This window comes from Capra hircus, chromosome 26 (assembly GCF_001704415.2).
Source record: "Capra hircus breed San Clemente chromosome 26, ASM170441v1, whole genome shotgun sequence".
In the NCBI taxonomy this organism is placed as follows: Eukaryota; Metazoa; Chordata; class Mammalia; order Artiodactyla; family Bovidae; genus Capra; species Capra hircus.
Window position 1 is genome coordinate 4525500 of NC_030833.1, and position 24866 is coordinate 4550365.

The 24866-nt window shown below is 48.4% G+C and overlaps 2 protein-coding genes across 6 annotated transcripts in view; one reads left to right on the plus strand and one right to left on the minus strand.

The window, feature by feature from the left end:
• MKI67 (marker of proliferation Ki-67) overlaps positions 1-14962 on the plus strand; it is a 29619-nt gene extending 14657 nt beyond the window's left edge. For all 3 annotated transcript variants that reach the window (XM_005698601.3, XM_018041459.1, XM_018041458.1), the window contains exons 12-15: positions 2184-2339; positions 4244-11025; positions 12319-12762; positions 13657-14962. In XM_005698601.3, coding sequence (XP_005698658.2) covers positions 2184-2339; positions 4244-11025; positions 12319-12762; positions 13657-13722 — 7448 coding nt within the window. In that variant the 3' untranslated portion in view covers positions 13723-14962. The remainder of the gene's footprint in view (positions 1-2183; positions 2340-4243; positions 11026-12318; positions 12763-13656) is intronic.
• PTPRE (protein tyrosine phosphatase, receptor type E) overlaps positions 19686-24866 on the minus strand; it is a 179558-nt gene continuing 174377 nt past the window's right edge. For all 3 annotated transcript variants that reach the window (XM_018041550.1, XM_018041551.1, XM_018041552.1), the window contains one exon: positions 19686-22544. In XM_018041550.1, the coding sequence (XP_017897039.1) occupies positions 22470-22544 (75 nt within the window). In that variant the 3' untranslated portion in view covers positions 19686-22469. The remainder of the gene's footprint in view (positions 22545-24866) is intronic.

The following is a 24866-nucleotide window of genomic DNA, read 5'->3' on the forward strand; positions in this document are numbered from 1 at the left end:
TCTTTAGCTGTTTTACTCATTTGGCTGTGTCAGTTCTTTGTGGCACGCAGGCTTCTCTCTAGTCATGGTGACGCACGCTCAGTAGTTGAGACAAGCAGGCTTAGTTGCCCCTCTGACATATGGGATCTTAGTTCCTTGACCAGGGATCAAACCCATGTCCGCTACGTTGGAAGGCGAATCCTTAACCACTGGACCACCAGGTGACGGCTATATTCTTTTTAAAATTCTCTTCCATTATGAGTTACTACAGGGTATGGAATACAGCTCTGTGTGCCCTTAGGTAGATCCTTGGTGGTCACCTAAGTGAACGCACATCGTTGGCTGGGAGAGCATCACAGGTACAGGAAACTGGCAGCCGCTGTGTGGTTGGTGAGGAAAGCAGGCTTGCTCAAGTAATTGCGCTTTCTTTGCATCTCTACCAATAGGTTTCCCCGGAGTTGGGGTATTTGATTTAAGTGATATTTTGCTTCTTGAAGACTTCCTCCGCTTGTTTTATGGAACAAAGGCCTGTGGAAGGGCTTCTTTAAACCTTTTGTAGTTGAGCCAGTGTTGCTATTTTTAAAGTGTGATGTGACCTGCTTACTCTTGGACCAGGTTAGGGCCACGGCAGGGCCCTGGCTTTGAGATTTGATGCTACTGGTGCATGGCTTGCCCAGTGGCTTTCATTCTGAGCTCCCACTTCTGGTGGGAGGTGCCACTTGCATCCATTAGGTGGCATCCCGTTTTTGTCTCCTGGCAGATTTTCAGATGGGAAAATTACTGTACCACTTACATAACAATGCAAGATGCCCTCTAATTAAAGTCACATCTGGAGCAACACCCTTAGCTTTTTAAAAGCAAACTACAAAAATGTAGAACAGTGGTAACCAGCATTCTGACAGGATGCTCCCTGAGGGGAAAAAAACTTGGAGCTCGGGATTCCCTGGTGGCTCAGTGGATAACCATCCGCCTGCCAATGCAGGAGACTGGTTCTGAGCCCTGGTCTGGAAAGATCCCATGTGCTACAGAGTAACTAAGCGCATGTGCCTCAAATCCTGAGCCTGCGCTCCAGAGCCCGTGTTCTGCAGCAAGAGAAGCCACCACCCTGAGAAGCCTGGACCGTAACTCAAGAGCAGCCCCCAGTTGGCACAACCAGAGAAAAGCCCACTCAGCAGTGAAGACCCCCCAGCACAGCCAAACATAAATAAATAAAAATTAAAAAAACAATGGAGCTTATACCACCCAACATGGAGCTCCATGTGTATCTGTGTATCCCTGTAAACTGCGCTCACTGAGAGTGTATTAAGGTATATGTTGTCAAACAATGAAGACGAAGATGAAGAGAAGTTTAAATACTTAGCACGTGGGGTGTGGATGTTCTCAGCCTTCCTTCAAAACATTCTGTAGACATGCAACAATGGTCGCCCTCAGCGTTAGTACTTTATGACAAAACATTAACACATGATGAAGCCTAAATATCCTGGATATTTTCAGTGATGCCTGAGCAGTAGTGGATGGATGAGGTTTTAAGGGGCTTGGCTGGCTTGGGCACCTTCAGAACAGGCTCCCAAACATACTTTGCAGACGCTGCCAACCTGAGAGCATCTTTTTGATCCGTTGTTGTCAGAATGAGAACAGTAAGGAGAATGGGGGATAATGAATGTTTGAGAAACTTAAATCTTCCCTTTGGAGAACTGTATTTTTTTTCCCAGCTTGAGGTTTTGTTAGTACTGCCCTTTGGTGTTAAAATGAAAAGAAGGTGATATTATTACTTGAGAGTACTAAAAATGGGCAGTCCTATATCACTTTTAAAATCTGGAGACATTTTGTTTGTACATTTCAAGGAGCTTGAGGGCCCTAGGTTTCGGCAGGCATGGTAGGGAGACCCCACGGGGCAATCTCTGCCCTCTCCACAGCGCTCACATCTGGAGAACACTCTAAAAGACTGCAGATGTCAACCTGCTTCATTAGATCTTCTTTCTAAGAAGAAGGGCAGAGGAGACGTATAAATGATCTAACTCCCCAGTGCCCGCTTCTAAAAATGGGTTCACAACCAGCATCACCCTCCCCTAAGACTCTGTATCCCAGGAATTCTAGGGGGTGATCTGTTATTTACCTTCTGCCATCCCCTGTGCTTGGGGACGGGCACGCTTGTTTGCAGGTATGGGGAGTCTACTAACTGCTTTTCCACTGTTGTGTAACAGGGCTGCCTGAAATGTTCAAGACACCAGGGAAAGAGAAGCCGCAAAGGATGAGCATGTGTCCCCCGACTTTTCCGAATTCAGAGGATTTGCTTGGAGAAGAGCTTCCAGGACCTCTTTCAGGAGAGAAACCTCTGCTGTGCACTTTGGAAAATTTTGGTTGGTTTCCTTTTTTTACCCCAGCACTTTGATCTTTTCAGTCAGAACTGTAGACAGTCTTTTGTTACAACTGCTATGGTATTATCTCTCCACGACAGATACTCCTGACAAACTATGCTGTCCAGCTTCTTTGTCCCATTGTTTACAGGGGGAGTTTCTATCAGCAGTGGAACCAGCACTGGCTTTCAGAGACTTGCATAAAAAGGCAAACCCGTTTACTAACCATAAGCTCCCTGTGTGCACGTGGCCTTCTTCATCTTGCCTAAGTGAAGAGGTTGACAAGCAGCCAAGTATAATCATCTCTCATCGTGTGTGTGTGTGCTAGGTTGCTTGTTGGGTCTGACTCTTTGTGACCCCAGGGACAGTATTTAGCCCACCAGACTCCTCTGGCCATGGGATTCTCCAGGCAAGAATACTGGAATGGGTTGCTATGCCTTCCTCCAGGGGATCTTCCCTACCCAGAGATCAAACCTGTGTCTTTTAAGTCTCTTGCATTGACAGGTGGGTTCTTTACCACTAGCACCACCTGGGAAGCCCTCTCTCATCATGGTGGTGGTTTAGTTGCTAAGTTGTGTCCAACTCTTGCAACCCCATGGACTGTAGCCTGCCAGGCTCCTCTGTCCATGGGATTCTCCAGGCAAGAATACTGGAGTGGGTTGCCATTTCCTTCTCCAGAGAATCTTCCTGACCTGGGGATCGAACCTGTGTTTCCTGCATTGCAGGCAGATTATTTACCAACTTAGCTAGAAGGGAAGCTCTCATCATACTTGTATGTAAATTACTCAGATGTGAAAGTGCTGTCAGCAAAGAGAAAGACAGCAGGTGTGCACCACGCAGGTACTGAGGCTTCTCTGGGGTGGATGCCTGCTGCAGGATGAGTATGAGAAGGACACACAGTGTCTATCTTCTCTGCCATTCACACTGATCACCATGTGCCTGTCGTAGCGAGAATAACATGCTACGCTTGAGGTGCTTCCTGTCGCTGAAAAATACATGTTTCCTGTGTAACACAGACCCTAAGCATGCGAAGTATAATCCCCATAATTGCATTGGTGGTCCAGCAGATTGAACAGCTGTTTCTCTGGTTTGATGAAAAATGTCTGTGTCACTGAGACCTTGATGGCAGCCTTCAGAGGATCCTTCTTTCTTTTTTAAGATTTTTTTTTCTTAATGTGGACTATTTTTCAAGTCTATTGAATTCATTACAATACTGCTTCTGTGTTATATTTTCGTTTTTTTTAGCCAAGAGGCATGTGGGATTTTCTCTCCCTGACCAGGGATCCAACCCATACCTCTTGCATTGGAAGGTGAGGTTTAACCACTGGACCATCAGGGAAGTCCCAGGGAACTCCTGCTAAGGAATTATTTTTCTTTTACCTAATTCCTGTAGCTCCTTACCGCCACCTATGATGACCTCACTTTACAGCACCCATAACATTATTCATCGGAGAAGACAATGGCACCCTACTCCAGTACTATTGCCTGGAAAATCCCATGGATGGAAAAGCCTGGTGGGCTGCAGTCCATGGGGTCGCTAAGAGTCGGACACAACTGAGCGACTTCACTTTCACTTTCACTTTCATGCGTTGGACAAGGAAATGGCAATCCACACCAGTATTCTTGCCTGTAGAATCCCAGGGGCGGGGGAGCCTTGTGGGCTGCAGTTTATGGGGTCGCACAGAGTCGGACACGACTGAAGTGACTTAGCAGCAGCAGCATTATTCATACATGGGTGTGGTTCATATCAGACAGATTTATCTGTCTGATAGAGACAGCCTCATATCCTGGAGGGTAGATGGGAGCCAAAACTAGCTTTTAAGTAATATTTTATGAGAATCAGATAGCAAATTGGCACAACACAGTGAACAGAATCTGTTTATCATGTGTATTTTAATATTTTATAGGCGAGAATGTGTTTCCTAGGACTCAGGATACAGCGAAAGGGCCATCTGATCAAAGTTCTGCAAGCCCTGCCTTGAGACGTCCCAGTATTAAAATGAGCGAAGATCCTGTGAAAACACCGAGGAGCGCGAATAAAACCGCAGCTGCTGAGATGAAAACTCCAGTGTCCACGGCAGCGACTCCAAAGGCAACATCAAGTGCAAACAGGTCTAGAAGGTCTGTGGAGCTCAGCAGTGTGCACACGCCGGGTACAGGGCCAGAGAACCAAGACGCAAAACCCAACACCGTCAAGGACATCTTGGGAAGACGTCTGAGGAAAACACCACAACCAGAGCCAAAGCTGGAGAGAGACACAAAGCAAAGTGAAGAGTCTTTCAAACAATGTAAGCAAAACATCGAATCGAAAGAAAATTCTGAAAAGACGATAGCTGTGAGGAGATCAAGAAGAGCCTCGGAGCTGAAGTGTGAACCAGCGGCAGACCTGACCACCCTCCAGAGATCGCAGGACACAGAGCCGGAAGAGAAGCAGCTGGACATCCTGAGTCTCCTACAGACCCCAGTTCATGCCAAGGAAGTGACGGACGCAGAGAACAAAGCCACAAAGATGACCTGTAAATCTCCCGAGCCAGGAGCCATCAGCACACCCACCAGGATGAGCACACAGCTCAAGACACCTTCCCAGAAAGTGGATGTCGGAGGTTTCTCGGACCTTAGGAAGCTCTCCGAAACACCGGGAAAAGCCACGCCCACTCAAAGAGAACCAAGAGATGCTAAAAGCATCCAACTGTTTAAGGAAACTCCCAAGCAGAAACTGGGCCCTGCAGAGAATTCTGCTGGAAGTAAGAGGAGGCCAAGGACACCCAAGGGAAAGGCCCCACCTCTGGAAGACCTGGCTGGCTTCAAAGAACTCTTCCAAACCCCACATCAAGCCAAGGAACCAATGACTGATGACAAAACCACCAAAACACCCTGTAAATCTCCACAATCAGAGCCAGTCAACACACCAAGTAGAAGGGGACATCTCAGGACACCTTCCCAGAAAGTGAATGTGCAGGAGGACCTCTCAGCTCTCAGGAAACCTCAACAAACACCAGGAAAAACCACACTGTCACCCAGAGAAGCAGAGGCTGGTGACAGAAGAATCGCAGTGTCTCGGGAAGCTCCAGAAGAGATGCCAGACCTTGCAGGAAAGGCACCTTCTGCCAAGAGGCGACCAAGGACACCCAAGGGAAAGGCCCAGTCCCTGGAAGACCTGACCGGCTTCAAGGAGCTCTTCCAAACCCCAGATCAAGCCAGGGAACAAATGACAGATGCCAAAACCACCAAAACACCCTATAAATCTCCAGCAGAAACAGTCAACACGCCAAGTAGAAGGGGACGTCTCAGGACACCTTCCCAGAAAGTGGACGTAGAGGAGGAGCTCTCATCTCTCAGGAAACCTCAACAAACACCAAAGGGAACTGGGCACTCAGATAGAGAACCAGCAGATGGTGATGAAGACATCAAAGTATCCAAGGAAATGCCAAGGCAGAAAATGGACCCTGCAGATTATGTGACTGGAATTAAGAGGCAGTCAAGGACACCTAAAGAAGATGTCCAATCTCTCGAAGACCTGACTGGCTTCAGAGAGCTCTTCCAAACCCCAACCCACACCAAGCTGCCAAAGGCTATTGTCAAAACCCCCAGAATGCTTGGCCAGTCGCCACAACTGAAACCAGTTAACATAACACCAACTAGAAGGGGACGTCTCAGAACACCTTCCCAGAAAGTGGACATGCAAGAAGACCTCTCAGCTCTGAGGAAACCTCAGCAAACACCAGGGGAAACCACACAATCACCCAGAGAACCAGAGGCTGGTGACAGAAGAATCGCAGTGTCTCGGGAAGCTCCAGAAGAAATGCTAGACCTTGCAGAAGATGTACCTGCAACCAAGAGGAGGTCAAGGACACCCAAGGGAAAGACCCCACTACTGGAAGACCTGGCTGGCTTTAAGGAGCTCTTCCAAACTCCACATCAAGCCAAGGAAACAATGGCAGATGAAAAACCCACAATACCCTGTAAATCTCCACCAGCAGAACCAGTCAACATACCAACAAGTAAGAAGAGACGACTCAAGTCACCTCCCCGGGAAGTGGGCATAGAGGAGGAGCTCTCAGTGCTCAGGAGGCCTGCACAGACTCCAGGGGGAACCAGGCACTCAGGAGAAGCAGCAGGTGATGGTGAAGACATCAAAGCATTCATGGAAACGCCAAGGCAGAAACTGGACCCTGCAGAAAATGTGACTGGAATTAAGAGGCAGCTAAGAACACCCAAGGAAAAGGTCCAATCTCTAGAAGACCTGACTGGCTTCAGAGAGCTCTTCCAGACCCCAGATCACACCAAGGAGCAAAGGGCTGTTCTCAAAACACCCCAAATGCTCTGCACATCTTCCCAACCAGAGTTAACTGTCACACCAACCAATAGACAGAGACAGCTCAGGACACTTCTTGGGAAGGTGGATACAGAGAAAGAACTGTCAGTGCTCAGGAGACCCATACCAGCGTCAGGGCAAACCATGCATACATGGTGCAGAGAACCAGGAGATGAAGATAAAATCACTGAATCGTTTAAGGAAACACCAAAGCAGAAACTGGGCCCTGCAGAGAATTCTGCTGGAAGTAAGAGGAGGCCAAGGACACCCAAGGGAAAGGCCCCACCTCTGGAAGACCTGGCTGGCTTCAAAGAACTCTTCCAAACCCCACATCAAGCCAAGGAACCAATGACTGATGACAAAACCACCAAAACACCCTGTAAATCTCCACAATCAGAGCCAGTCAACACACCAAGTAGAAGGGGACATCTCAGGACACCTTCCCAGAAAGTGAATGTGCAGGAGGACCTCTCAGCTCTCAGGAAACCTCAACAAACACCAGGAAAAACCACACTGTCACCCAGAGAAGCAGAGGCTGGTGACAGAAGAATCGCAGTGTCTCAGGAAGCTCCAGAAGAGATGCCAGACCTTGCAGGAAAGGCACCTTCTGCCAAGAGGCGACCAAGGACACCCAAGGGAAAGGCCCAGTCCCTGGAAGACCTGACCGGCTTCAAGGAGCTCTTCCAAACCCCAGATCAAGCCAGGGAACAAATGACAGATGCCAAAACCACCAAAACACCCTATAAATCACCAGCAGAAACAGTCAACACGCCGACCAGTAAGAAGAGACGACTCAAGTCACCTCCCCGGGAAGTGGGCATAGAGGAGGAGCTCTCAGTGCTCAGGAGGTCTGCACGGACTCCAGGGGGAACCAGGCACTCAGGAGAAGCAGCAGGTGACTTTGAAGACATCAAAGCATTCACAGGAACACCAAGGCAGAAACTGGACCCTGCAGAAAATGTGACTGGAATTAAGAGGCAGCTAAGAACACCCAAGGAAAAGGTCCAATCTCTAGAAGACCTGACTGGCTTCAGAGAGCTCTTCCAGACCCCAGATCATACCAAGGAGCCAAGGGCAGTTCTCAAAACCCATATGATGCTCTGTCAGTCTCCACCACTGGAACCAGTCAACATAACACCAGGTAGAAGGGGAAGTCTCAGGACACCTTCCCAAAAAGTGGACATGCAAGAAGACTGCTTAGCTCTCAGGAAGCCTACACATACACCAGGGATGACCACACACTCACCCAAAGAACCAGAGGGTGGTGGCAGAAGCACGGCAGCATCTTGGGAAACTCCAGAAGAGAAACCAGACCCTGCAGAAAACTTAACTGCAAGCAAGAGGCGGCCAAGGACACCCCAGGAAAAGGCCCAATTCTTGGAAGACCTGGATGGCTTGAAAGAGCTCTTCCAAACCCCAGATCGTGCAAACGGAGCAATGACTGATGGCAAACTCACCACAATGCCCTGTAAATCTCCACCAGCAGAACCATTCAACACGCCAACAAGTGAGAAGAGACGACTCAAGTCACCTCCCCAGAAAGTGGGTGTAAAGGAGGAGCTCTCAGCACTCAGGAGGTCCGCACAGACTCCAGGGGGACCCAGGCACTCAGAAGGAGAACCAGCAGGTGATGGTGAAGAAAAACCCTTTAAGAAAACTCCAAGGCAGAAACTGGACTCAGCAGAAAGTTTAACTGGAAGCAAGAGGCGGTCAAGAGCATCACTTAGGGAAAAGGCCCAGCCCCTGGAAGACCTGGCTGGCTTTAAAGAGCTCTTCCAAACCCCATGTCAATCCAAGGAACCTATGACTGATAACAGTATCCCTAAAATGCTCTGTCAGTCTCCACAACCAGAACCAGTCACCATAACACCAGGTAGAAGGGGGCATCTCAGGACACCTTCCAAGACAGTGGACAAGCAGGAAGACTGCTCAGCTCTCAGGATGCCTCAGCAAACACCGGGGGAAACCACACAGTCACCCAGAGAACCAGAAGCTGGTGACAGAGGCACTGCAGTGTCTCAGGAAGCTCCAGAAGAGAAACTGGACTCTGCAGAAAATGTAACTGCACGCAAGGGGCAGCCCAGGATACCTAAGGAGAAAGCCCAGCCCCTGGAAGACCTGAGTGGCTTCAAAGAGCTCTTCCAAAGCCCAGATAATGCAAAGCAACCCATAATGATTGATGACCAGCCCCCCGCCATACCCTGTAAATCACCAGCAGAAACAGTTACCAGGAGAACAGGTAGAAAGAAACTCAGGTCATCGCCAGAGAAAGTGGGTGTAGAAGAGCCCCCAGCACTTAGGAGGCCCTCCCAGACTCCGGGGGAAGCCACATGCATGCAGAAAGAAGCTGTAAAGGATGAAAAAGACATCAAAGTGTGTAAGAAAACTTCAAGGCAGAAACTGGCCTCAGCAGAAAATGTAACTGGTGTCAAGAGTCGGCTAAGAAACGTTAAAGAAAAGGCCCAACCCACAGAAGACCCAGCCAGAGTCAAAGATCCCTTCCAAAAGCCCAACCAGACCAAGGAACCAGCGAGTGATATAAAAATCACTCCAGTGTCCTGCCAGTCTCCACCAGCACAACCAATCATCAGGAGAACAACCAGACAGAGACAGCTCAGGTCACCACCAGGAAAAGTGGCCGTGGAAGGGCCCTCAGTGTCCACAGGGCCCACACAGACACTAGGGGACACACACACAGAGCCTGTAGGCAAAGGAAAAGACACCAAGGTGTTGAAGGAAACTTCAGGGCAGAAACTGAGTCCTGCAGAGAATGTAACAGGCATCAGGAGTCGGCTAAGAACACTTAAGAAAAAGACCCAACCCCTGGAAGACTCAGCCAGTGTCAAAGAGCTCTTCCAAAAGCCAAATCAGGCCAAAGAAGCAGACAGTGATGTTACAATAGCTCCAGGGCCCCGCCCATCCCCATCAGCAGAACTGGTCACCAGGCCAACAAGCAGAAAGAGGCAGCCCAAGTCATCACCAGAGAAAGTCGACAAAGAAGAGCCCATACCGACACCAGGGGAAAGCACGCAGGGCCAGCCTGCATGTGATGAAAAAGACAGTGGAGTGCTGAAGGAAAATCCAAGACAGAAACTCAATCCTGCAGAAAATGTAACTGGAGGCCGGAGTAGGCTAAGAACACGGAGGGAAAAGACCCAACCCCTGGAAGACCCAGCCAGTGTCAAAGAGCTCTTCCAAAACCCAGATCTAGTCAAAGAACCAGAGGGTGATGTTACAACCGTTGCAATGCCCCGCCAGTCTCCACCAGCAAAACCCGTCACCAGACCAACAAGCAGAAAGAGGCGGCTTAAGGCGTCACCAGAGAAAGTGGACATAGAAATAGAAAGGCCCTCGGCGCTCAGAGAACCCACAGGGACACCAGGGGAAACCACACACAGCGAGCCTGTACGTGATGAAAAAGACAACAGAGTGTTGAAAGAAAATTCAAAGCAGAAACTCAATCCAGCAGAAAATGGGGTCAGGAGCCGGCTAAGAACACTGAAGGAAAAGACCCAACCCCTGGAAGATCCGGCCGGTACCAAAGAGCTCTTCCAAAAGCGAGATGGGGCCAAGGAACCAGTGAGTGATGTTATGACTGCTCCAGCACCCCGCCAGTCTCCACCAGCAGAACCAGTCACCAGGAGAACAGGTAGACAGAGACAGCTCAGGTCACCACCCGGAAAAGTGGCTGTAGACGAGCCCTCAGCGCTTAGCAGGCCTGCACAGACTCCAGGGGAAGCCATGCACACAGAACCTGTGGGCAATGAGAACAAGGTCAAAATGGCCAAGGAAATGTCAAGGAGGAACCTGGACTCAGCAGAAAACTTCATTGGCGTCAGGAGTCGGCGAAAAGCATTTCAGGAGAAGACCATGGAAGACCCGGCCAGTTCCCAGGAGCCCTTTCAAAAGCCCGATCAGGCCAAGGAAGTGGAAAGCAATGCTACTGCCATCAAGAGAGCCCCAAAGCAAGCAGCAGACAGAAGACCTGTAGAAACGTCCCGGCGAGTCCTCAGGGCCCCTAAAGTAAAATTCACAGAAGACCCTGCGGGCAGCAGAGAGCCTGCAGAACACCCAGGTGAAAGTTGTGTTCCCCCGTCCCCCGAGAGGGAGCAGGGAGAAGACGGCAGAGTCACAGGCAGGAAGAGACTGCGCCCTGTGACAGCTGCCCAGGACCCCGAGGACGAGAGGCCACTCCAGAAGAAGCAGAGGACAGCCCTCAGGGAGACACGGGAGCCCCCCGAGCCCCCAGGAGTGAAGAAGAGAAGCCTGCGGACTTTGGCACAAACGACTGAACCTGTGGGAAACCTGCCTGACGATGGCCTGAAAGCTAAAGCTATGGATCCGCAAGGAGAAGTCACACAGGCTCCGAATAAGGTGATGGGAGGTGTGATATGATTGTGCCCGGTGGGCTCCCCAGGTGGCGACAGTCGTAAAGACCCCGCCTGCCAATGCAGGAGATATAAGAGATGCGGGTTTGATCCCTGGGCCGGGAAGATCCCCTGGAGGAGGGCGTGGCAGCCCACTCTAGTCTTCCTGCCTGGAGAATCCCACGGACAGAGGAGCCTGGCGGGCTGCAGTCCGTGGGGTCGCAAAGAGTCGAACATGATTGAATGACTTGGCACAGCATGGCAACGTGGGTGGATGCTCTCCATTCTGGCATAAATTTGCTATCAACTGTATGTCACCTCAATGTAAGTGTGGGTCCACAGTCAACACAGTGAGTAGCTGCAGACCATTGGAAAGCATTGCCTTAGAATTTATAGAGCTGTTTAGTTCCTCAGTCGTGTCCGACTCTGCAACCCCATGGACCCCACTGGACTGGGTTGCTGTTTCACCCTCCAGGGGATCTTCCTATGTTCGTTTTCAAAGATATGGAGCTTTGTGCCGAGAAAAAGTGGGCAACTCGGTCCTGCCTTGTTCTAGACCCGGAGTGCTGAAAACAAGTAGTATCTACATCAGTACTTAAACAGTTAGAACAATTTGCCCAGAGTGTGTGTGTTTCCTGGGACACCCATAACTGTCAGGGCTGTTAGTGAAAGTGTTTGTTGCTTAGTTGTGTCCAACTTTTTGTGACCCCATGGACTGTAGCCCACCAGGCTCCTCTGTCCATGGATTTCTCCAGGCAGAATACTGGAGTAGGTTGCCATTCCCTTCTCCAGGGGATCTTCCTGACCCAGGGATTGAACCCAGGTCCCCTGCATGGCAGGCAGATTCTTTACCATCTAAGCCAGTAGGGGAGCTATAAGTGTTGTCAGAGAAGTTTGTAAATTGGATTCCAGAAATTGAAATTTCCCTGTTCTGCTCTAGCAATGACTTGAAGGATTAGGAATTCATTTGCTGTCTGAATAGTGGGGTGTTTTCCTGGAATACCCTTTTAGTGCTTGTTAAAATCACGCTGACGTATATGACAGGTGTTGTGGTTGGAGTTCATACTGAATTCCTTACTTAGGGTTTATTGGTGGAAATGGCGATTTCTCTGTAGGAGCAAATTGACAGGTACACCCCTGACTTGCTTAGACTTACTTGCATGTTAGGATATGAATCAATGGAAAATGTTGCAATTGATTCCCCTTTGAGTTCACTTTCAAATGATGTTCTCCACCTTGAGATCTGTAATTTGTATTCCTCATTCTTGACATTTTGTGGATGTCTTTTAAATTTTTTTAGGGAGCGTCCCTGCGTTCCAGGCGTCCTGCTAAAACTTCTGTAGAGGAGCAAAGACCTGAGGTTCTTATATCAGCAGAAAAGGTGAAAATAAAAAGAAGCGAAAAGAAGTCTGTGCAGCCCTCCCAGGAGATGAAGCTCCGGAGCCCTGAAGATGGAGCCAAGAAGCCTGCCTCCCGGGGCAAAGTTGAAGAGAGGAGGACGCGCTTGAGGCCTGGGAGGCAGAACCAGACGCCTTTGCCTGAGGCTGCAGAGGAGAAAGCGAGGGAGGGAAGGGTGGACATCCTGGCGAAGAAGCAGGAAAAGAAAGAAGGGACAGGACATTCAGACCCTAAGTGTTCGAGATCCAGAAAGGTTAGCGTCCGCCCTCGAGGAAACCCTTCAGAGAGTGCATCGGAACAGAGAGTGACCCGGAGTGCCAAGAGATGTGCCCACAGTCTTCAAAAGGCTAGTAATCTCCTGTTCTTTTATTAAGCCTAGAGACTATGTCAGGAGAGGTTTTACCCCACATTGCGAGAGCAGACACAGCAAATGGGATAATACGCTGCCGACTCCCAGTTAAACTACCAGGAGAAGCAGGCATCTAAACCATATTCAGGTGGATGTGGCTTGGGAATTCCACTTTGAATAGTAAATTCACATAATGACGTCTTCTTTCAGGGGATTTATCCAGTTAGTACTTTCTGAGTGCTCACTGCATACCCTGTACTAAGGGTCCAGGCACTGCCTTCAGTGTGTGGTTAGAGACTGAACAAGCTTCCCAAAAAGTAATGCTTGATTTCAAAGGTGTCCCCTCAGAAAGCTGGGACACAGAGCGGTGGGGTGTCCGTAGGCAAACAGTCCCATGAACAGTTCCCATTTGGAGGCAGCCTGGTATCCTTTCCCCTTTCCAAAGACAGCAACCCAAGAGTGGTCTCTGCTCACACTCAGCTAGCACTGAGTGATGTCCCCTTTGGACACACCAGTTGTTTAGAAGGTCCAAAAGGGTTCAGCCTGATTACACATTTGAATTCACTTTTTCTGAGTGGTATTTATAAAAATCAGTGAAAAACGTATGTGGAAATTTCTTTTTTCTTCTTTATGATGTATTTATAACTTAAAAATAGCTTACCAACCTTTCTGTCAAGACACAATATTTAACTTTAAAGATTTACATAGTAAAAAGAGTTTAAGGCAGCTTTTACAGTCTGTATTTTAAAGCTCATTTCCAACCTCAAGACTAGTTTTCTGGAACTAAAGGCCTGCGTTGCACCCTGTAAGGATTCGGGTTTTTGCAGAGTAGAGTTGGTTACACAAACTGTTCTTTCAAATGACTTAAGAGATATTTTTCTTCCCAAACAGGAAAGTGACAATGTGTGTGTCAAGAAAATAAGAACCAGAAGTCGTCGAGACCCTGAAGATATATAGCTAAAAAGTTTAAAGTGGGGTGGTGGTGGGGCCGTAATGAATTTAGTGATAAGTTGTAGTACAATATTTTCCATAAGTTTTTAAAGTGAATTCTGTAAATAATGCTGTTGGGGGTGGGGTGGGGTGGGGGTTTAAGGGAAGAAGGCTTCGAATTTTCTAACTCAAGAGTTTATTCAAAAGCCCCCACATGGAGATTATGAAGGAGACTGCTGAGTCTCCTAAATTAGTAAAAAAAGTTAAAACTTGAGTAGGGGGTGCGGGGGTGGGGGGAGTTTGCCAAGGCGTGGCCTTCATCTCGGTGATAGAAGCCCCGGGTTTGTGACTGCCGCGGCCGATCCCCGTTGGCCGTGGGCTCCAGCACTCGCCACGCTGCTGTAAATGCTTCTGTGTGTGTGTGTCTGTGTCCTTTGTGTACGAACGTCCTCATGCAAATGTGAAAGGCAGGGGCTTCTCTCTAGCGCCCGGCAGGCACTCAGGACGCAGAAATGAATGGGCAGAGGACGAGAAAAATGAAAGTTAGGGTGTCCGCCTTCACCCCGGGGAGACCGCGGGTCCAGGCGCTCGGGCTGCGGGCCATCTGCACAGGACAGCCCTCCGCTCACTGCCCTGGCCTCGGAGGCGAGAGACCTGTGATTCCGAGGCTGGTCTGCGACGCCATCTGCGGGGCAGCGCGGCGCTTTGCTCGAGGGAAGCCTGCCCGCTTGCCTGTTTCACGTGGAGAGTCTGAACCAGGACTGCTTCCGCCCGAGGGCGTCTGCCCACCTGCCTGAGTCCGCGCTGCGGCGGCGCTCGGCGCCCTCGGGTCCCGTTCTCCGAGTCTCCGCTCGCCTGGGCTTTCTCTGCCCACACCTGCTGGCCTGGCCTGGCGCCTTCACCTCGGATGGGAAGCACCGCAAGCCCAGACGCGCCTCCCACTCGGAAAGAGGCTGTCGCATCTCGTTTTTCGCCTGGACGTCCGCCCTCTGGTTTCAGAGCCGCCCGTCTCACTGCTGTTTCGCTCCGTCCTCAGGCTCCTCCGTGTTCCCCGGGTCGGACACAAGCACCCCGCCCCCTCCAGGCACCCGTGTGGAGGCCTCCCCGCCCGCCTGCGCTGCCTGGAGGAGGTGAGGCTGGAGGCCGGGACGTCACTGTGCCCGGACACGGGAGCTGTCACCCCTGCCTCCGTCGGCTCTTGTGTTTCCCCCCTGGTCTGGCGTGGAGCAAGGTCCACATCACAATAAATGCGTTTGAACAAATGCTTGAATCCAGGCACGTCTGTCTCGGTCAGGGGTATTTGTTTTTGCTCTTTTGGCTGCCTTATTAATACAGCTATTTAGACGGCGTTGCCTGAAATCGGAGGTCATCGTCAAGTGGGGCCGCAAAGAGTGGGGTTCCGACGAGCAGAAGGGATGGTGTTTGAGGAAGTGCGAGCCTCCTTAGAAAAGGCCTTCTGAACGTGTGAGTCATCAGTGTGTCACTCAGACAAAATTCAAGGAAACAGGAATTTCCTATGATTCAGTTGTTCTGCCAGCACTTCAGATTTAGCCATAATTATGAACCTCACATATAGAAAATTTCAATTAGCTGTGTTCCTGGGGAATGGGGTAAAAATTAATTAAAAAGCTATTAGGGTTCATTTCTAACCCAAAATCTCACTGAAATATATCAGTACATTTTCTTGCTTTCTTTAGCAAAGTATTTCAAGAGCATAAAAAGGGTGATTTTTTCCTTAAAAAACTGGAAATAGAACTGCCATATGACCCAGCAGTCCCACTGCTGGGCATACACACCGAGGAAACCAGAATTGAAAGAGACACGTGTACCCCAATGTTCATCGCAGCACTGTTTATAATAGCCAGGACATGGAACCAACCTAGATGTCCATCAGCAGATGAATGGATAAGAAAGCTGTGGTACATATACACAATGGAGTATTGCTCAGCCATTAAAAAATACATCTGAATCAGTTCTAATGAGGTGGATGAAACTGGAGCCTATTATACAGAGTGAAGTAAGCCAGAAAGAAAAACACCAATACAGTATACTAACGCATATATATGGGTCAGGATGGGGAACACATGTACACCCATGGCAGATTCAAGTCAATGTATGGCGAAACCGATACAATATTGTAAAATAAATTAATTTTAAAAAGAAGGGTGGTTTTATTTTATATGGTTGTAGGTGCTGAATTAGAGAAGGTCACAAACATGTTTTAAAAAATGCACATCCACAGGACACATCCTTAGCATTTTGGGGGGAGGAAGCATCAGATAGAAATATTAACCATTACTATTTAGCAAGGCTAATTGTGTGCTTGAGAATGGGGTACGAGAAATAAACATCTACTTGCTGTGTGATTTGGTAACTTCTCTGAGCCTCAGATTCCAAGAAAGTAGCATCCCCTGATGGAAAGCTCTCATTAAATGGAAGCTAGTTTTACTTTATCTCCAAGTTTTCCATGACGTGACTTTCTGCTTTAATTTTCTACCAGTCATCTCCTGCCTTCCTTAGTTAAGACTCTACCCCAGACCTGTAGTATTCACGCATGCATACATGAACATGTACACACACATACACCCATTCATTCATACACACGCATACATACACACGAATATGGAAGGTTTCTTACATATGCTCACACATGCCTACATGTACACATGCATATACGTACACACCCATTCATTCACATACATATGCACGGATACACAGTATTGCATATGCTCATACACACACGTAGAATGTTCACATGCATGCATGTACACACAGGCACACACCCATTCATTCACACACATACACAAATACGCATGGATCCATACCCACTCATTCCCACATACGTGTACACGGATACACACCCATTCATTCACACACATACACAAATACGCATGGATCCATACCCACTCATTCCCACATACGTGTACACGGATACACACCCATTCATTCACACATACACAAATACGCATGGATCCATACCCACTCATTCCCACATACGTGTACATGGATACACACCCATTCACTCACACATACACAAATACGCATGGATCCATACCCACTCATTCCCACATACGTGTACACGGATACACACCCATTCATTCACACACATACACAAATACGCATGGATCCATACCCACTCATTCCCACATACGTGTACACGGATACACACCCATTCATTCACACATACACAAATACGCATGGATCCATACCCACTCATTCACACATGCGTGTACACGGATACACACCCATTCATTCACACACATACACAAATACGCATGGATCCATACCCACTCATTCCCACATACGTGTACACGGATACACACCCATTCATTCACACATACACAAATACGCATGGATCCATACCCACTCATTCCCACATACGTGTACACGGATACACACCCATTCATTCACACACATACACAAATACGCATGGATCCATACCCACTCATTCCCACATACGTGTACACGGATACACACCCATTCATTCACACATACACAAATACGCATGGATCCATACCCACTCATTCCCACATACGTGTACACGGATACACACCCATTCATTCACACATACACTCATGCTCACACTCACACACACCCTGCTCTCCCCCACTCCTGCTTCCCTTCAGCCCTGAGCTCAGCTCCAGTGAGACTCCCTCCAAGAAGCCTCTCTCCCCTACCCTGGTTTCCTGGGCGAGGTTGGCCCCCCGTTTCATGGCCCAGAGTCATGCTGTACTTCCTGGTGGAACAGAGCACAGTGGTAGCTAGGTGACCCCCTCTAGGACGAAGCTTTGTCCATCCAGGGTCAGACTGCAGACTGACGAGTCTACCCTGATGATCAGGTGCAGGAAGTGTCTGAGATGAAATGATGTTAAAACTCAGTATTTTTATTAAAGGGAGGAAGGGGGAAAGAAAATCATACCAAATGGAGACAGTGAGTGGCAGAAAGGGGTGGGGCAGAGGGCCAGCTCCCAGCCTTCTGCCTGCATTTCCACAACTGCCATAGCCAGACAGGAACTCCCTCCACCCTACCCCCAGCCAGGAGGCCCGCTGGGTCCTGCAGGAACAGCCCTGGTATTTGGGGGCGGGGACTCCCCACCACCCAGGCCTTGTCCTCCTTGTCTGGACTCCAGGACAGGGATTTGGTTCAGGCTGCAGAATCAGCAAATGACCGTGCTTGCCAGAGGTTGGCCACCCTGACACAACCAGATTCTGGGAGTGAACTTGCGGGCAAGTCCCAGGGGTAGGAGCCTATGGTGGGTTGGCTGTAACATGAATAACAAAGGGTCACTATCCATGTTTTAAACAGAATTACTATAAATGAATTTGGAGAAGGGAATGGCAACCCACTCCAGTATTCTTGCCTGGAGAATCCTATGGACAGAGGAGTCTGGCAGGCTACAGTCCATGGGGTCACAAAGAGTTGGACATGGCTGAGCGACTAACAAAATAATAAGGCAAAGTCAAATGACTCGATTAGGAAGATGGATAAAAAATACAAATTGGTGATTCAGAGATGAAATACAAATAAATGTGAAAAGATTCTCAGCCCACTAGAAGTTAGGGAAATGCAAACTGATCGAGGCATGGTTTTCTTCTTTTGCCTCAGCTTGACAAGAGCTCGAAAGGCATGGTTAGTGATGGGGACCATCCACACCGTAGATGGTCTTCAATTATTGGAAAAGCCAGAGCCTGCTAAAAGTCACGCCCCTAACCTGCACCATCCAGTCCCAGCCAGGTGCTGACCTCCCCTGGCCATCGGCTCACCTGCTGGCCCATCCTGGGATCTGTTATCACAGGGGGTGCGTTGGTGTGTTTCTATTTGACAATGGGCTTCTCTGAGGCAGGCCTGGGGTTTGTTCCCTCTCAGCCCCTCACACCCTGCTGAGTCTGTGCACCCCTCCAGGTGGTCAAGTCTGTTGGTCCCCAGTTGGCTGCGGCTGCTGGTTCCTGTCCTCACGGACCCTCCTCCAAAACTCCTCCTTGCCCCTCTCCCCGCTGTTGCCTGCCTCAGGCTGCATCTGCGCCTCCCACTCTCCTGCTCTCTTATACTTACGGGGGAGAGAGCCCCCTCCACACCGAGAGCAGAAGTGAGCCGCCCCTTATTTAACAGACATGCAGACAGATCCATACGTGCACGTTCAGTCCTGTCCAACTCTGCAACCCCATGGACTGCAGGCTGCCAGGCTCGTCTGTCCATGGGATTCTCCAGGCAAGAATACTGGAGTGGGTTGCCATTTCCTTCTCCAGGGGATCTTCCCAACCCAGGGATCGAACCCACTTCTCATGTCTCCTGCACTGGCCAGTGGGTTCTTTTATCACTAGCATCACCTGGGAAACCCACAGACCCCTAAGGCAAACCCAATAGCTAGAGGGTTCATAGGAGCAAACAGCATTCATTGCAGGTAATTTTTTTCAGATGAAGAGGAATAAAGGTTTTCAGATGATCCATTTTAACAAATATAACAAAGCTTATAAAATTTATTAAATAAATGCAACCAATAATAAAAAGCATATGCTTCAATTTCCACATGAGGCCCAGAATATCTGAAAGAGGAAGCTGGTGTGAAAAGAGAGTGAGCTGGGATCCCCAGACACAGATGTGGAAAGGAAGGCCTAACAGGAGTCGAGGTTTCAGGAGGAGAAGCAGTGTTGGAAAGGCTTTCTGATCCCACCTGGCAGTGGGCGTGGAGCATTCGGTCACCTTCCTTGTATTCTGAGAAACCACTGTTCAGAGCTTCTGTCTGGACTCTGGGAGGGTCGCCCTCCGTAAGGCGGTTATAATCCAGGCTTCACGAACCACCCAGGGCTTCTGAAGGCCAGTGCATTAGCCACCACGCCCACACACATCTGTGCCACTTCTGAGTTAGATTTTACAAGTCCTGAAACTGTCTACATAAATCCAGGCTTACCTCCTAATGAATGTCTTGTCTAGAAGGATTTAAGGCATAGGAATAAGATTAGGAGACTTCACTGAAGAAAGAGACGCAGGCTGGAAGTCAAAGTAAAGATTTATCCTTGCAACAGAATATTTTGGATCTTGCAATTTGCATATACAAATTCAGCAACATTCACTGGCACTGGAATCAGAGCAAGATCAAATGGTAAATGGAATAAAACAAAAAGAAATGATAGTTGAAACCAGAGTACATACATATATTATAAAGATTGCACATAAATTAAACACAACTTAGTTAAACACAACAGAAATATCAGTAATCATACATTTTTTAAAAAAAGGCATGTCTCCAAATGCTGAAACAGAGGCATCAGGCTCATTTTAAAAAGTTTTAAAAAATACATAAAAATACCTTTTAAAACACTGGTGCGCATTCTTCACTCGTAAAGCACATGAGAGAGACTGTAAAGCGAGTCACACAGTGACCGATAAAGCAAGGAGATCAGAACGGGTCGTCTTCTGATCGCTATTTGGCCTTTGAATGCAACCGCATGCAACAGAGAAACACGTCAAAGGAAAAACGACTTTCCCAGCATGGCGCTGTTCAGTTATGTACAACGGACTTTCTTTGACCCAAGGGGAGGAGGTGCCAGCTTTCAGGGCAAGGCAGACAGGATGCGGAGTCCTGGAGCGCCCACCGAGGCTGGAATCAGAGCCGCGGGATGATGGCAGGGGCCCAGAGGCTGGTGACTGAGCCCCCCGGGGAGGCAAGTGCTGCCATGATTGTGGAGGGAGCAGGGTGCTGCACCCCAGGGCCAGTGGCGTTTGCTCTGTTCTCAGAACCACCAGCGTGGAGCCTCAGCAGATGCAGGCGACGGCCCAAAGGGCAGGAGATACACACAAACGGGGTGCTTTCCCGAGGGCACCCCTGAAAAGGTGTACCTTAATCCCACGACACGAGATGCCAGCTAGACCACGAAAGGGCCTGCAGGGTGCTCAGTGAAGGCTCCTGAAGTTGGCCCCCATCCAGGCCCTGGGGCGCTGCGATCCCCTGTTGCCATCACTGCCAACAGCAGCTCTGTTTCTAGGCTTCGGTGCTCAACTTTCTCTCTTCCCCTTTAGTCAAAGGAGGACTTCGGGCTGGGGACTTTAACAATGGAAACAAATGCAGCCACCTGGTGCGTCTTGCAAAGCTCCCTCCGTGTTCCTCTTTGACCCAAAAGCACCATCAGTGCACCCAGAAGGGAGAGGGCGGCGGTCAGCTGCATGAGGAGCCCAGGGCTGCTGCTGGTGGCAGCTCTCACAAAGTTGTGCTTTTGTCTGTTCAGCTGGGCTCCTCTGACCTTTGGGTGGGGCGTGGAGGAGCAGAAGAACCTTGATTACCTGTGGGCCTGTTATTAGGACATCACTCACCCTGGGTTGCACTCGCGCAATCAGTTACCAGTGGAAATATCAAATTAGGTCTTTAGATTCATATCTCTTTTAGAAAGCAAAAAAAAAAAAAAAAGTACCCCAAAATGCACATGTTAAATGATTACAGAAAGATAGACCAGATGTCTTTTTTTACATTGTGCTCATCTGCTTAGGCACCTGATGGCCACAGAGAGGTCGCTGCCATTAAATTAAAACTTTCCATGTTCGTCCTCTTTTTTTTTTTGCCCCACAAGCCAATCCTGAGTGGCAATGAGATCATTATTATCCGGTGTCAGACGTCTCAATAGGAACCATTCAAAAACAAGTTAGTCTTTAGAGTAAGGATATCTCTTTCTTTCCTTTTATTAAATATTAAGGAGTGGGACTTAAAAAGACTGTATAAATCTATATTTTAACTATTTTTTTTCTTACAAACAGTCTTAACTTTTACAAGAGATTTTTTAAAATACCAAAACACTTCTTCTCAGAAAGTTTAAAGCATAATTGCTTGTGGTTGCCCGACTGTTTTTCCCAGGCAGGAGCTCCTGGCTTCTCTGTGCATGTCAGATGCGCTATCTGACCTTTTGGAATGGGAAGTGATTTTTTATTGTGCCTCGAGGTATAGCTCATGACAAGCAGGGCAGAATGGTGGAGTGCAGGCGGGGGACACAGGAGTGAGAAGGGCAGTGGGTGTGATTCTTAGAGGGTCATCTGAGTCAACCACCCAGAAGGATGGAGAGCAAGCGGCGCGAGGGGAGTGACGCTCTGCGAGCTGGTTTGCTGGACCCGAGCCCACTGGGCCACTGGCCTTCCCATCTCTTTTGTCTCGACAAGATGTCACAACACAGTCTTGATAAATGCATTTTTAAGGATCACTACATAACCACCGATTACTCCAGTGTGTTTTAGACCTGGACTCAGGTTGAAAAGTCTTCTTTGATCTTTAAAAGGTAAAGGAAAACTACATGGACTGAGGCTGAGGCGTATAGGACTCCTTGTTTACGCCATATCTTCACGGGAAGTTTGCCTTCAAAACCTGCCACTGTGCAGGGCTGTGAAATCAATACCAGGAAATTTTCCACTAATTTCTCAGTCCTCGATTGTTTCCTAATGAAGCTGTGGTTAGTACCTTGCATAAATAAACACACTCGGCATATTAAGATCTTTAGAGGCGCTGACTGTGTGAAGTTAAGTGACATGAATCTAATGAAAAATTAAAATATTTTTTACTGATATTAGCAGAAATATATATTTTATGGGATATTATTTGACCTTAATACATTATTCCAGTTTTTAAAGGGCATATTTAAGATTTAATAACTTTACAGCAGGTGGCCTTTAAAGCATAACAAAATATATACAAAGAAATTATGAAGGATATTAATGTCAACTATGAAATAAATTAACATGATTTTTACAAAATATACTGACCATTAAATTAAAAAATATTTTAAGGCAGGAATTTTCATTTGAAATTAGCATAATCAGAAAATATATCAATAAAATCTTGTACCACTTTGTAGCAGAATTCATACTGTTCCTGAAAAAGAAAACCAAGAACATATTAAAATAATATTAAAGATATATTTAATTAATTTAATTCAAAGAAACACTAGAGAGAAGACATAAAAAAGTCTGACCAGTTATTAAAATAGTATATATCCTGATGCATATAAACTTCTGTTACACAATTTAGTTTCTAGGTACATGTTTCCAAATCTATTTTTCTACATAGAAAATGTCAGTGTTTCAACTCAGTGTATTTTGGACTCACTCTCTGAGTGAGAGATCTCTAGTTTTCATATTTAAACTAAAAACCACTACTTTGGAACGAAAAAATAACAGCAAACCTAGCATCAAGCTTCATAATGCAAAGAAAATAATCTATAAAAGTTAAATAAGATGGAAATATAGATTATTTTTAAACCTAAATTTACACTACAAAAGGGCATTGCTTTATATCAACTTTACTAAAATTCAAAAGAATGATGCCTTCCATCTGTGAGTGCGTGCACGCTCAGTTGTGTCCGATTCTTTGTAAATACACAGACTGCAGCCCGTCAGGCTCCTCTGTCCAAAGAATTTTCCAGGCAAGAATACTGGAGTGTCACCACTTCCTACTCCAGGGGATCTTCCCGACCCAAGGACTGAACCCCCATCTCTTGTGTCTCCTACTCTGGCAGCAGATTCTTTGCCACTGGGCCACCTGGGGAGGCCCCTCCACACATCTGTGTGAGGCTCTCATTAGCACACTTGGACATCGCCTGACTTCTGACCTTCCAGCAGCTCTTTGAGGTTTCGAGACTAGAGCCAGGTGATGGGTTAACGGGGGGCCAGTGAGCAGGGCGCGTCACACCACCAGTACCGAGCACTGAAAAGAAGAAATGAGTACTTCGCTGGTGCTGCAGCGGGTAAGCCTTGAAGCTTCCAATGCAGGGAGTGCGTGTTCGATCCCTGGTTGGGGAACTAAGATCCCACATGCTGGGCAATGTGGCCAAAGGGCAGGGGGAAAAGAGGAAATGAAACAGATGGGGAAAATGGCAATGCCTGAACTTTCTTGGAGAGCCTACCATGAGTCTAGGAAAACCATGAGCACAACAGTAAGCAGATATGGGGGTGGACTCCAGTGGTTTGAGGAACAACAGACGGCAGCTACCCTTGCAGACCCTGGTCACTTGCTGGCCCAGTTAATATGGGAGCTGGGGAAGCGGGGGGCCCAAGGGAGGCTCCGAGCTCCCTCCTCTTCTTTCCCAGCACCTTGGGTTCAGCCTCTTACCTAAATTCACATTGAACAAGAATCGACCGGCCTTTGGGTTGGAAGAGGCCAAACATTAGCCCGTCTAGCCCTTCTGGGGTCTCGGTCCAGCCAGCATAGGACAGAGCTGTGCTTTGCAGGGAAAGAAAGACGGAGCCAAAAGCGGCTGTCCTGTGGTTGCAGGGGAGTTGGGAGAGTCAAGAGTCACTACAGGGTCCTCCCTGCCAGCTACTAAGATCCCACCCAGTCACCCAGCCCTTGGAAGGAAAGAGAAAGTGCCTGCGTTAGGACTGAGTGAGCACAGAGAACCAGTGGGCTGTGCCAGGGGCCTGGGAGGGCAAGTCCTAAGATAGGAAGCCTTGGGGAAAACTCCAATACGTTGGCCACCTGATGTAAAGAACTGACTCATTGGAAAAGACCCTGATGCTGGGAAAGATGGAAGGCGGGAGGAGGAGAAGGGGACGACAGAGGGTGAGATGGTTGGATGGCATCACCGACTCAATGGACATGAGTTTGAGTAAGCTCCGGGAGTTGGTGACGGACCAGGAGGCCTGGCATGCTGCAGTCCATGGGGTTGCAAAGAGTCAGACATGACTGAGCAACTGAACTGAACTGGGGAAAATAAATATGTCTCTGGAGAAGGTCATGGCAACCCGCCCCAGTGTTCTTGCCTGGAGGATCCCATGGACAGAAGAGCCTGGTGGGCTATAGTCCATGGGGGGTCTCAAAGAGTCGGACATGACAAACACTTTTACTTTTCTTGAGAAAAGCAACGGGTTATAACGGTCTTGAAAACTGAACTTGCTGTTGGAGGGCAATCACCAAATTTGGTAGGGAGGCATCTCCTCTGAAAACCAGAAAGAGTGGGTTTTCACCATGGAATGAAGGAAGACCTACGGGCAACTGCACTCTGCATGGATTCCTTAAGCCTCCTGGGCAGTGTCTGGAGGCTGAGTGAGACCCAGCCAAGGACAAGAGTCCACATGACCCATGGAAGGCAGAAGATGGCAAGAATCAGGACTGTAAATGTCACCGCCGCGTGTGAACGTCTACGTCTGTAAGCGTAGACTGGAATCTGCAGGAACAGTTCACTGACGCGCAGCTGGG